Raw genomic sequence first — 13,727 nt, 5'->3', positions numbered from 1 at the left:
AGGGAGAAGGGCAACATTTCGGTACCTTTAATAGGGATTATCCTGGAATTTTCCTTTCCAGAGAATGCCAGAGCAAAAAATACCAGCCTCTAAGGCAGACCCATGTCTTGGCAAGTGACCACTTTGGCACAAGACTGACTACACTTCAACCTTGGCTCTCTTTTCTGAAATACAGGCCAGTAACAAGCTCCATGAAGACACTCCAGGAGGTCCATTGTAGCTGGGTTGTCACTATCTCAAGGCGCTGCCAAGAAGATGAAATAGATCTGGACTACATTCAGGAGTTATTGTCAGCTCATTAGGGAGGGGTGGGTTTGGAGGGCCCTAATACAACCTGGGAAATCTCATGCTTCACTAGATTGCATTCAGCTCTGATAGAACAAACAGATGTGTTTCCCCTACATTGTCACTGGACAGTGAGAAAATGGAACATCCAGATAATACTATCAGTGGCTTCTGTCACCCAAACTACCAGAAGTTCCAGGACTTGAACTATGAATTGCCTTGGCATCTAGCTTCCTGTGGGAGTCTGTGATCATCTCCTGGATTCTAAGACCATTCTTGCACTTTCTTGATTGTGTCTATCTGAGCCTGCTTTAAGTGTAGCACTGGACCTTTTTTGAGAAGTTTGAGACTTGCCTACCAGCTGATGAGAAGTCAAAGTAAGGGACTTGATCTTTCCCAGCATTCGGATCTATTTGTTATAGGAGAGATTCTAGATGTTATAGGAGGATCTTCATGGAGCCCACCCTAATTTCAGGCAGACCTGAAATTACCCCCAGATTACAGGTTAAAAATTATGCCCATATAAGACCCAACACCATGCAGGTGGTGTGTCCATAATGCTTAATTCAGGGCTGAAGTTTGTCTGTAAGTGCCATTTGTGGTTTTTCCTGGGATGTCCTGGAAAACCTAAATCTGGGTGTTATTTAGGGAAGAGAGCATGTTCAATGCATTGGAGGTTAGCTGTGAATAAATCCTCCTATTGCATAATTTAGTGAGATATTCCACATACCCCATGGAAAATTTATATCAGACTGTATTTTTTTTAAAACCTTTACCTATGGGGATTAAGTGACTTGCCCAGGATAGGGTCACACGGGACGTATCTGAGGCCAGATTTGAACCCAGGCCTAATTACATTTATCAGAAAAAATAAAAATATTAACATTGAGATTATATTTAAATCTTACAACATATAATGTAATAAATCTCTGTGGATCTCTATGGATTTAGTTTGCTTAAATTCTGCTAAATATTATCTAAATTTTAATCTCAGCAATAATATGTTATACTCAGATTACAATGTAAACATTCACTTGTAGTTCTGCAAGTGTGAATTATTATCTAGGTAAAATATGGAAAGAACCAAGATATACAGTGAAACAGGGAGATGCTGCGGTTAAATTAAACCTTTTGTAAAAGTTAAACCTTTGTACCACCTCACACCTAGCAGATTTGCTAAAATGACAGCAGGGGAGAGTAATGAATATTGGAGGGGATGTGGCAAAATTGGGACATTAATGCATTGCTGGTGGAGTTGCGAACTGATCCAACCATTCTGGATGGCAATTTGGAACTATGCCCAAAGAGCTCTAAAAGACTGCCTGCCCCTTGATTCAGCCATAGCATTGCTGGGTTTGTACCCCAAAGAGATCATAGATAAACATACTTGCACAAAAATATTTATAACTGCACTTTTTGTGGTGGCAAAAAACTGGAAAATGAAGGGATGCCCTTCAATTGGGGAATGACTGAACAAATTGTGGTATATGCTGGTGATGCATTACTATTGTGCTCAAAGGAATAATAAACTGGAGGAATTCCATGTGAACTGGAAAGACCTCCAGGAATTGATGCAGAGTGAAAGGAGCAGAGTCAGAAGAACATTGTACACAGAGACTGATACACTGCGGTAAAATTGAATGTAATGGGCTTCTGTACTAGCAGCAATGCAATGACTTAAGACAATTCTGAGGGATTTATGGAAAAGAACGCTACCCACATTCAGAGGAAGAACTACAGGAGTGGAAACACAGAAGAAAAACAACTGCTTGAACACATGGGTTGAGGCGGACATGATTGGGGATGTAGACACTAAACTACCACACAAATGCAACTATCAATAATATGGAAATAGGTCTTGACAGATGGTACATGTTAAAACCAGTGGAAATGCGCATCGGCTATAGGGGGAGGTGGAAGGGTAAAGTAAGAACATGAATCATGTAACCATAGAAAATTTTTCTAAAAAATAAAATATTAAAAAAAGTTAAACCTTTGTAAACTTGGAATTGGAAGTAAAATTAGAAGTATTTCTATAATCGGTGTCAGAGCTAAATTGCCATTAAGGTGTAGAAAGTTTCTTTTAAATTGAAGATACCCCAACTCTCTCTCTCATCTGACGTTAAACCAAAGTTTGAGAAAATATAATTATAGATAGGAAGAAGTCTGCCTCCACTATCCTTAGGAATACAAGAGAATGAAATAAAGTTCTTCAAATGAAATACATTTAGATGGTGGCGCTACAGTGGGAGTCATATGAGAAGGATCCAAGATGCTTAAGATTATAGTCCTGTGAATAAAATAAGCTTTCTGGAGAGTAACCAGTGTTCTGGAAAAGGTGACTTCTCAAGTTTGAACAATTTAAGATGAGACATAAGTCTTATCTTTAAAATGAGACTAATAATCTCTCAAACATTCTGCTTAAAAAAAAAGATCTGCATGAGTTGTATCAAAAATATTTATATTTAACAGCACTATCCAAAGGATCTTTTCCTTCATGTACTGTTTTATTTGGAAAACTGCATCATTTTGTATTTTATTCACAATAACTTTTTCAATGAGCACTTAAAGATATTAATCCAGAGTAGGGAAAATAAATGCTTGGTTGGACAGCTGCAATTATGAGAAATGTTTAACACCTAAAGATGAATTCCTCTTATGGAAGCATATTTTTGTTTTTCTTAATAACCCTCACCTTCTTTCTTAGAATCAATACTAAATATTAGTTCCAAGGCAGAAGAGCGGTAAGGGCTAGGCAACTAGGGTTAAGTGACTGACCCACAGTCACACACCTAGGAAATTTCTGAGGCCAGATTTGAACTGAGGATCTCCCATCTGCAGGCTTGGCTCTTTACCTACTGAGCTATCTAACTGCCACCAAAATAGATTTCACTGTCCCCAAAGTGACCTAATCTCTTTAAAAAAAAAAGCAATCAACCATACAGAAAGAGATTATTTACCTTTTTTGCTCCTTGTTCTTCTTCAACACCATCTCCTATAACAACATATACAACTTTTCTTCCAAACCTTTGAATTATTCGCTCAAAACAGCTTTCCTTTCCTAAAGAACAGAAATAAGTAGTAAAAGGTATAGCTTTCTAAAATGGACAATAGAATATTGTTAATGAAATAAGACGACACATAATAAACTTAAGCCAATAAAAGGTGTTTAATATCTTGCAAATTCATGATATATCTAAAGCTAGTAATTCAGATAGATTCTGCCTAAATAAATATGATATGCAAAGAAATCTGTTATTGTGGGCCCTTAAGACAAGGAATTCGTAAATTAAATTGAAATTCTGAATATGGGTATTTTTTTCAACATGTCAAGAAATGACTGAGGGAATCATTTACTCACTAACAAGACCTGGACAAACATGAACTTGAGGCTACTGGGAAACCAAGCAAAAACCATTCTCCATCGTCTTTTTGTTGATGTCCAATATGAGCACAAAAACATGCAATTCTATGGACATAGCTTGAGTTTAAGATGTTGTTTTGTAACAGTGTAGTGTTATCTAGTAGAATAACAGAGTAACAATGAGTTAACCCTGTCATTTAACTCACACTTACACACACATGCACATAGCCACACAGGATTTCTCCAATGCATAGATGTGAAAAAGCAATAATGCTTTGAACTACACTGACATTTAAAAGGTTGAAAATTTGAAAATAGGGGAATTTTGTTAAAATTATTTTTCTTATAGGTAGAAAAAATTGGGAGATCCTTTTCATCCAAAGTCTAAATTTCTTTGCACATTACACCCACCATATTGCTTTTTAAAAAAGCGTTGCCCTGTCCAGTTTAGATATTTTTGTGAGAATGCTTCTGAAATAATGTTAGAGCAGAATAGAGAAATAATGGTTGTTTTTGCTCTGAGTGGAAAATCCCATACCTAGACAACCAGTGTTCAATAAAACACTTTCCTAAAGGAAAAAAATAGGATAAAGGTAATTCTATACAGACTACCAGCTTATCTGTTCATTATCTTACTTATGTCAGACCTTCGTTTAGACTACAGTGTCTGTCTGAGGCACTGTCTGCCCTGTGCTGCAGTTAATGCTAGCATTGTCTCTTCCTGGAAAAAACCTGGGGCTTTGAGCCCTCTGTTGCAATCAGGACTGTTCTAGTGGACAATGGCACAGCTTATAAATAGGTTTAAAAATGTGAATGGCTGAGCTGTGCCTGCACCCATTTCAAATAGGTATCAGATATACAGGAGAACAAATTACCTGTTTGCTTAAACAAATGTCTGCTTTATATTTGTATTTTGCCTCAAAAAATACTCGTTTGCATCTGACAGAATGGGATTGGTATGTATATATTCAAAGGACACAATTTCATTAAGATGTCCCACACTAGTAAAATACTAAAGCACTAGAAAAAACAAAGATAAACAGTGCCTGATTTCTCCACATAAACATAAAACAGTAAAACTAGATATAGTAAAGCTATTTTTATTTTTCTGAAAAGCAAACGTATTTTTCAAAAGAACAGATTTCTTTTCAGAAAAAAGAATGTTAGGTTATCTGAATGTTAATGTGAAATTGAAGAAAATAGAAATATGTTCCAATTTTGTCTGCTATAGACAAAGCATTTTTATATTAAGAAAACAATCATAAATTCTTAAATTTTCATTAAGATACACTAGTACATGCAGAGTGAATAGAGTGTTAGTCTCAGAGTCAAGTCTTGCTTCTGATATATTTCAACTTTGTGACCCTGGGCAACTCACTTGAACACTCAGTACTCCAGACAACTCTAAGAGTAAAAGATACAGGATGGTTGCTGTTTATTCTTTTTTTTTTTTTTAATCCTGGGCTAGGCAATGGAGGTTAAGTGACTTGCCCAGGGTCACACAACTAGGAAGTGTCTGAGGTCAGATTTGAATTTAGGACCTCCGTCTCTAGACCTGGCTCACAATCCACTAAACCACTCAGATGCCCCTTGCTGTTTATTCTTCATTGCTAGTTTTCTTATTGGAAATCTCCCTTTATTAGTGAAGTTGTCAATTCAGAAAAAAAAAGGAAAAAAATACCTTTCATATTATTTTTGATCACCAGAATATTTTCCATTTATAATTTTTAATTTTCTGAAAGGTACAAACTCACTAAGTGTTTTTAAAAATAAAAGTCATTTTGTATTAAATGTAACATTTATTCTAAGTGGTACATTTCTGCTTTTAAATATGCCTCTGATTATGATTATTTTCATTATGATTATTTTCAGGGTCAATGGAGAATATCATTTACATTTTAAAGGCAAAATTTATTATTTTGCAAATGAATGCTGTCTCTTAAACCAATGTAGAAATCTTCAGTTTTCTTTAAAATGAAGCCATTGTTATGAAAGTCTGTACGTTACAAGCAATCCTCATATAGTTTTGGTATTTTGCCCATTATTCCAATCCTGAATTGTCCCGAGTCTTCAAATTTCTGATCATGCCCTATCTGACGGTGACTTTAACACACATGCAAAAATACATTAAGTTCCATTTTTATTTTTTTCCCTTTTCTACCTTCATCTAGAAAGTACTCCATTAATAAACAATATATTTCCATAGAAAGGGAGTATTCTATTTCATATTATTATTTTTGATCACCAGAATACTTTACTTTTTTAATTTTTTAACTGGACTGAAAGGTAAACACCTACTAAATGTGTTTTAAAATAAAATAGCCATTTTATATTAAATATAAATTCTATTCTAAGTGGCACACTTATGTTTTTAAGTATGTCTCAGATGACTAATACTATCATTTTCCATGCCTATTGTAGCTCTCCAAATATTAGGGAGTCTGGTCCATCTTACATAAATAACAAATAACGTACAGTACTGTTAATCTGGGGGGGTAAGATACTACTGTATACCTGTGGTACCATGACCATAGCAAGATAGCAAAATAAATGTTAGAAAGATAGCAATAGGAGGGAGTATCTTCATCTGCCTGAATGGGTATCCCCTTCCTCCTACTGCTTAAATATTTCAAATATTTAAACATACATTTTATATATAGCTTTTAAAATATTTTTATTATGAGGCATATTCAAATTCACATCCTAATTAGGGGAATGGAGTTCTTCTTTTGGGGGCTTATACCTTCGTTCTTTGAAAATCTTTGAAGGTCCTTGATATGCCAGTCTTCGTTGCTGGTATCAAACATAAAATGTTGTTTGGCTTTCAATGCACTTTATAACTTGTCCCTTTCCTACCTTGCCAGCCTTAGACTCTACTTCCCTGTAAATACTCTATAGTTCATGCACATTGGCCTTCTTGCCATTCCTGGAGCATCAGACTTTAAATCCCAGCTTTCTACCCTCACAATGGCTTTTCCCTCACATCTGAACTCATTTCCTCCTCACTTCTGTCTCTGGGATTCGTTGGCCTCTTTCACAACTCAAATCCTACTCTCTGCCAAGGGCTTTTCCCCTAGTCTCTACTACTACTTGTGCCTTCCCTCTGAGATTACTTTCCATTTACACTCTCTACACCTTGTATGTACATGAGTATTGACCTGCTGTTGTCTCACTCATTGGAACATTGGCCCATTGAGGAAAGGGATTATATTTTCAGCTTTCTTTGACACACTGGTGCTAAACACAGTGCTTGGGACACAGAAAAAGCTTAACGAATGCTTGACCAAATGGACTCAAAGATGGCATTAAACTAAATGGTAATGGACTCATTCATTTTAGAATATAATTGAGGATGGGGATTGGGTTTTTGCTTTTTAGTTAATGCAGTGCCAAAAATGCTGAAATTTGTCTCACCGAGATCAACACTGAGAAACATATTGAGGTTCTCCATGGCACACAGGATTCTTGCTGATCTCTCTACTCATACTGCTCACCATATTACCTCACATCTGGATTATAGTAATAGAATAATTGTTTTCTTTGTCCTCCCTCTTTCTCTACTCCTAGATCATGCTAAATTGCTCTAGATGAATCTTTCCCAAATAGTTCATCATGCAACTTCCCTGCTTAAAAATTCATAATATTTCCTGACTAAGGCAAGGTCCTTTTACAATTAGTATAAACTTTCACTATGTCATTCAAAGCCTGCAATAATCTAAATTCTCTGCCTGAAGGGTATTTTATAGTAGTCACAAACACATATGTGCTCTTTATACCAGCCAAAATTTCTCCTCACTATTCCCTAAATTTGCCTTGTTTATGCTTCTTTCTGCTTTCAGGCTCTTCTTCCTCTCTTCATGTAAAATTCTATCCTCTTTCTTCTCTCTTATTCATTCTTCAAAGTTCACTTCCCATCTCACTTCCTTTTAAATTTTTTTATTTTAACAACAAATTTCCACATGTTTTCTAAAATTATATGATCTATATTTTTCCCCTCTCTTCTTCCCTTCACTGCCCCCCACACCCCAGAGAAGTGACAAGCAATTTGATGTGGGTTATGCATGCATTATCACACAGAACATATTTCCATATTATTCATTTTTGTAAGCAAATAAACTTATAGAACCCAAACCCTTAAACACACACCCAAATAAACATTGATTCCTTTTTGAAGCCTTTTCAGACAGCTCTGCTTCATACTTAGCTATCTTCTTTACTTCATAATCACTCGCTGTAAAAATCATATTTTTTTAGAAATTGGGAATCTCTAATTATATCACACTATTTTCACTTCTGTACATGTTTTCTCTTCAACTACCTTGTACTCCTGGATCTTATTTTTTGTTGCTTCCTCATAATTCCTAGCATGATATAGGATAGCAAATAAGTACCTGTTGACTGGATAGCATAAAAGAAGGTAGAAAATTTCTAGACAAAAAAAATGAGTATAGCTACATTTTTGTCCTACATTAAATCCTTACTGCAGGCTTGTTTCAGCTTATTTAAAAAAAGGAGTTTTACTCTTTACTGTTTAAAAGAAAAATGATATTATATATTATTCTGAATAGATTCTAAGTCAAGTGTAACAAATATGTATGTACTCTATAATCACAGTCAGATACACAAAGGTTTCTGGGGAAAAAACACATCTAACTACATGGATTATGCTATTTTTATTTCCCTTTAACTCTCGTGCCAATTCCGAAAATGAAATAAAATTGCTCAGATGATTCTTCTTTTGTTAATTGCCTAGCCATCAGATAAAAGTTTCATTGACTGTCTTTCATTTTTATTAGCCTGCAGCAAAAAGAGCAGATGACAAAAATAACTCACCTATTTTTGTTGCACTGTAAATATTTTCGATTGGAAACACAACTCCTAATCCATACAGCAGGACTTTCGCCAAGGCTGGAATAAGTTGAGTGGTTGTTACTAAAATATTCACACAGTTTGTCCTGTGAGAACCAGGGGAAAAAAATGTTGAAAATTAACTTCCCCAAATGAAACCCACCTGAAAGCAAACTATGGACAAACCATAGACACATTTTGCTATAAACACTCTTTCAATCATTCTGCCATCAATGCTCTCTGAGTCTGTGGCCACTTACCTAGAGTGAATCAGAGTCAAGGCTTTCAGTGCAAGTGTTAACCAGGAATCTGTTAGAGCTTCAATTTCTGCCCTTAACTGGAGCCAAGCTTCTCTTTTTGCAGGACCAAGAAGACCTGTTGATTTGACGGGGAGAAGCACAGAGATGAACAAGGACTTACTATGTGTTAAAGCACAGTGCTAGATTTTGGAAATATAAATACAAAGATAAAGACAGTTCTTTTCCTCAAGGAGTGTACATTGAGTAACAAAAGCTACTCCATTTCTTATGCTTCCATTGACCATCACAACAATTTAACTGTTATGGAGTATATTATTTTTGTTGTTATTCAGTCATTTGGTGGTGTCTGACTCTTGGTGACCCCATGGACTGTAGCTATCCAAGGGGTTTCTTGGCAAGGATACTAGAGGAGTTTGCCATCTCCTTCTGCAGTGGAGCCTTTATTTTTACAAAGTTCTTTATTGATATTATCTTACCTTAGTCTCACATTTTATGGATGAGATGAGCAAACTGAGACTCGAGGAAATTTAATGACCTGCCCTAAATCATTTTGCTTACATGTTTTAGAGCCTGGATTCTAAAAATCAAGTTTTCTAATTGCAAGTCTAATGCTCTTTTCTGCTCTGATTAAAGTTAAATGTGAATGACAATATTTTAAGGAGACATAATCGTCATTGCTAAGAGAAAATAAACTGAAAAGTGCTGGCATAAACACTGGATATCTAAGAAAAATCATTTTGATGCTCTGAGAAGGATAACCAATTTATCTGATGGCAACAAGGTGGCACAGTGGATAGAGAATTGGGCTTGGAGTCAGAAGATTCCTATTTCTGAGTTCAAATCTGGCCTGGGACATCACCATGGGCAAGTCACCTAATTTTATTTGCCTCAATTTCCCTATCTGTAAAAATGAACTGGAGAAGAAATGGCAAATCACTCCAGTATTTTTGCCATGAAAACCCCGAATGGGGTATGAAGAATGGGACATGACTAAAACTAAATGACTAAATGACAGCAACGATCTGAACAAAAGCACGATATGTGATATTTACTGTGGTTACTTGCCTCCAACATTGTTTTTGTAGGTGTTATAGATTTCTTTTACTCGTCTGTAGCGGAAGGCCAACTTTCTCATCCAATCTACTCCTCCTCGAACACCAGTTGCTAAGCACAGATTAGCACTGGTCGCTGCAGCAGGAAAACCATCCGTTCCAAAGTTATATGTGCTATTTAGATACAAGAAAAGCACAATGTTAACCAAGAAAAGACTTCACTTCTAATATTTCCATCAATTAAATTGCTACATGAAGACTATTACTTAGTTCTAATGTGACTTACCTTAGGTCTTGGCCATTATCATCAGAAGAAACATCATCTATGTGAACTTGATCACATTCCTGAAGTAAAATAATAATAAAGGAGTAATATGATAAAATAAACTGCATTTTGGATTTTGAAAAACAGAAATAAAAGCTAATTTAAAATAGAAAATGCGTGCAATTTTTATTTTTTTTTTAAGAACCACTAATTCTCTTCATTGGGGCACTTTCTACTATGTCAATCAGTAGGTGGCACTCTCGTTAAATCAACATTTTTACCTACTTGCAAGTACTTTAATGTAAGAAATAAGCACTGTCATTAACAACTACTGTTATACGGTTTTCAGAAAACACATTTTTGTGTTTAGAAAGGAAAGTGGTTAAAAACAATTAGCATATGTGTTCCATAAACCTCAGGTACCTTTAGACATCACGCAGCTCAAAGCAGATTCAGTCAATGCCTGAGCATAACTGAAACCAGACATTTTGGTAAATGTAACATGCTAGAAAAATTAAACCTGATGCTAACCGCCAATGAAATTATGACCTCTGATTGCTGTTGAGCCACACACCAACACAGCCTGAGGCCAATGTTTCTGAGGAGTGCAGACAAAAAATCTGTTACTGGTTTGCCATTTATTTGGGAGTTGTGAGTTTTATTCTTTATGTGTGTGTATCTTCAAATAAAAAAAAGCATGAAAGACTCAGAAACATAAATAAAAGTAGTCAAGCTATGCTTTCTTCGGTGACTTATGTGCAACTACTGCCACATACTCACATTAAGTTCTCTAATTCATCATTATATTATGAAAAAAATAAAACCTCAAACAGCCCAGAATTTTAAAGGCCTCGGCTGTTTAAAATGAAAAGTACTAAGTGTGCACCTGACTGAATGTACGCATAAAAAAGGCATCTACATATATACGCATCCAAAAATGTGACTATCCATATAAGTTTCAACATTTGGCCCACTTTGGTCTTTCAAGTCTTTGTACCACACTTCATAATTTGTCTCCAAATATCTGATGCATTAGAGGCTTTCATAACATGCGGTTCCATTCAATCCTTCATATTTGATGGGGAATGGTTAAAAAAAAAAAAAAAGAAATAGGAAACAACTATCTAAATCTACAGTTCTGTGATCTACTAAACTTGATGTTTAAACAGATTCCAGAAACTAAAGCTCTTGACAGGTCTCATGTATAGTTAATTCTATAAAATCCATTCTTTTGCTCCTGATAAAACAAAGATGACACATTTTAAGTACTGAAGGACGGGAGCTATGTATTTTTATGTTACTGGTTCCTTCTGAACAAATTTTTTTCACTCTGTGGATTTGTAAGGAAAGGAGGGGGAGATAGAAGTGGAAAGAAACTCAAACCAGCTGTTCCTTAACAGAATTAAAATCATGACCCTTGACCTCTGCTCTAAAACATCTATTTTCAAGCCAACCCTCTCTCAGCAAGCAGTGAGATCCAAGGAGGAAAAGACTTTGACCTTGTAACCTTCTCCTCTTCTCCTGAGGTCAACCACTTCAGATAAGAAAAAAAAGGAAAAGAAAGTTTACGTAGTTTTGCCATATTTTTGACTATGAATTTAACTTTTTAAAAACACAGATCATTATTTTAAGATATGTTTGGGAAACTTTTTAAAAATTGTTCAAAAATCTTATTTCAAGGAAGTAATGAAAGTTGTTTATGTTTTTAGACATTTGGCCTTTTTAACAGTGTAGCAAGGTCAGAGTAGTAAATTTTCCCATTTAGCCAACCTTATTAACCTTGGTCTTTAAATTGTTAGCAAATTATTGTTATGTAAAAAAGACAGAAATGTGAATGACATGGAAATTCTCTTTTTTTAAAACAGAAAAGGATAGAAAGGGAGAAGGAAGTTGAGGAACCAGAATGGGAAAAGAAGATACCTGAAGAAACAGTTTTAACTATTGTCCATGGTACTATCTCCCAATTTTGATTTTTTAAAAATCATTAACTAAAAGTCTACGTGGTTAACAGCAGACTGGGAAGAAAGAGAACGCTTAGAGGGGAGGGAAAGAGTGGTAAGCTTTTCTTAAGTTAAATTAGCTGTAAATATTTAGGACTGACAGAAGTCAATTATCTTGTAACTAACTGTTAATGAGTCCATTGTTGCTATTATTCTTAAACATCCTGTATTTGTTTTCTCCTACCCCCTTTGTGTGTGTGTGTGTGTGTGTGTGTGTGTGTGTGTGTGTGTGTGTGTGTGTGTTGAGAGCTTTTTTGTTCTCTAGCAGAGGGAGGTATTAGAAGTAGAACTCAGTGGCTTAACTCTAATTAAGGGTCAATAAGTATTGAGCATTAGCATCTAGTTCATAAACTCCATTCACTGTGATTTGATTAAAATGAAAGTTGAATGAAGGGACAAGACAGTTCCTGTACTTTATCAGAGCTTTATGTTTTTTTAAACAAGTCTCATGACAAAAACACAAACTCAAAATCCAAGATTCATTAATTTTAGGAGAAAATAGCACATTAAAAGTTTGCTTTTCTAAAACCTGTACCTTCATGGAAAGAAAGAAACTGCAAGTAAACTCTTCTATCATCTCAATAATAGCATTTGAAAAAATTCAGATTTGTGTACTTTTGGTATGTAAACAAATAAAAATTAATCATTTATTTTCTAGTGTAGTATGTGCCAGCTTACGTACCTATTCAGTTGCTCAACAAGAGGACATGATGGCTCATCTGAGTCATGTTTCAATGGCCAACTAGTGTATTATCATCATTTTGACATTATACTGGAAACTCTCAAAGCTCCAAGAGAACAGATTAATATTAGGGAGTGCTGAAAGCGAACAGTTTGGTTTTGCAAAGGTTTGCACATTCAGCAATTTCTTTCTGAAATTTATTTTGTATCTGAAATTCAACACTGAGCCCTTATGTTACAACGGCTAACTTCTAGAGTGTTTTAAGTAAAATTTAACTAGCTTCTTTTTCTTTTTCTGTTGAGTGGGCTGATTGTTTTAGTTTCTTAAATCTGTTCTTTTTAAACCAGAAAATTAGATAGCTGGGAGGCAGGCTTAAGACATTCCAAGGTTCTAAGCCATATTAAGTATCAGAGGCACTATGCATAAATATAGGTAACTATATATATATATATATTATATGTATACATTTTTACAGAAAAGATTGTGGTAATATAAACATAAGCAAGTTAAATTTTGTATAGGCTTTTTATAATTATATAATCAAAGCAAAGTTGAAGAAAGGGAGCTGAAAGAAAAAGGGAGAAAAGAAACCAAAAGAGGTGTGATGTTATATACATAACAGCTTGTGTATATAAGGTAAGGAGAGAATTTAATTCAACATTTATTAAAAACTTACTATGCCAGTGTGCTAGATCCTTAAGTAATAAAGGGAGGTACGAAGACAATTAAGAAGGGAGCCCCTGCCTATGAGGAGCTAATAATCTAAAAGGAAAGGTAAAAGAAGCACTGCAATAATTAATAGCACCCTCACTCCCGACTACCCCTCCACAGGGTCCTAGCCTTCCACCCTGATCATGGCTGCTCCAAAGTCAGGGGCAGGTAGGTCCTACTTTCTACTAACAGCCTAGCTTCTGGCACAGTGAAAGATATGTGATATATATATATATATATATATATATATATATACATAT

At 35.2% G+C, this 13,727-nt stretch overlaps 1 protein-coding gene across 12 annotated transcripts in view; it reads right to left on the bottom strand.

Annotated features, from left to right (window-relative positions):
• The window catches only part of EYA1 (EYA transcriptional coactivator and phosphatase 1), a 151,871-nt gene that overhangs the window by 12,095 nt on the left and 126,049 nt on the right, over positions 1-13,727 (bottom strand). For 11 of the 12 annotated variants that reach the window (XM_044657959.1, XM_044657960.1, XM_044657963.1 and 8 more), the window contains 5 exons: positions 10,096-10,154; positions 9,823-9,983; positions 8,758-8,872; positions 8,483-8,604; positions 3,246-3,346 (listed from right to left, as the gene is read on the bottom strand). In XM_044657959.1, coding sequence (XP_044513894.1) covers positions 3,246-3,346; positions 8,483-8,604; positions 8,758-8,872; positions 9,823-9,983; positions 10,096-10,154 — 558 coding nt within the window. The remainder of the gene's footprint in view (positions 1-3,245; positions 3,347-8,482; positions 8,605-8,757; positions 8,873-9,822; positions 9,984-10,095; positions 10,155-13,727) is intronic. The other variant, XM_044657964.1, reaches the window with a different exon arrangement.

The sequence above is a fragment of the Gracilinanus agilis genome, chromosome 1, assembly GCF_016433145.1.
Source record: "Gracilinanus agilis isolate LMUSP501 chromosome 1, AgileGrace, whole genome shotgun sequence".
Lineage (NCBI taxonomy): Eukaryota > Metazoa > Chordata > Mammalia > Didelphimorphia > Didelphidae > Gracilinanus > Gracilinanus agilis.
The sequence above is the reverse complement of the archived record's forward strand: the minus strand, read 5'-3'. Positions and strand labels throughout refer to the sequence as shown.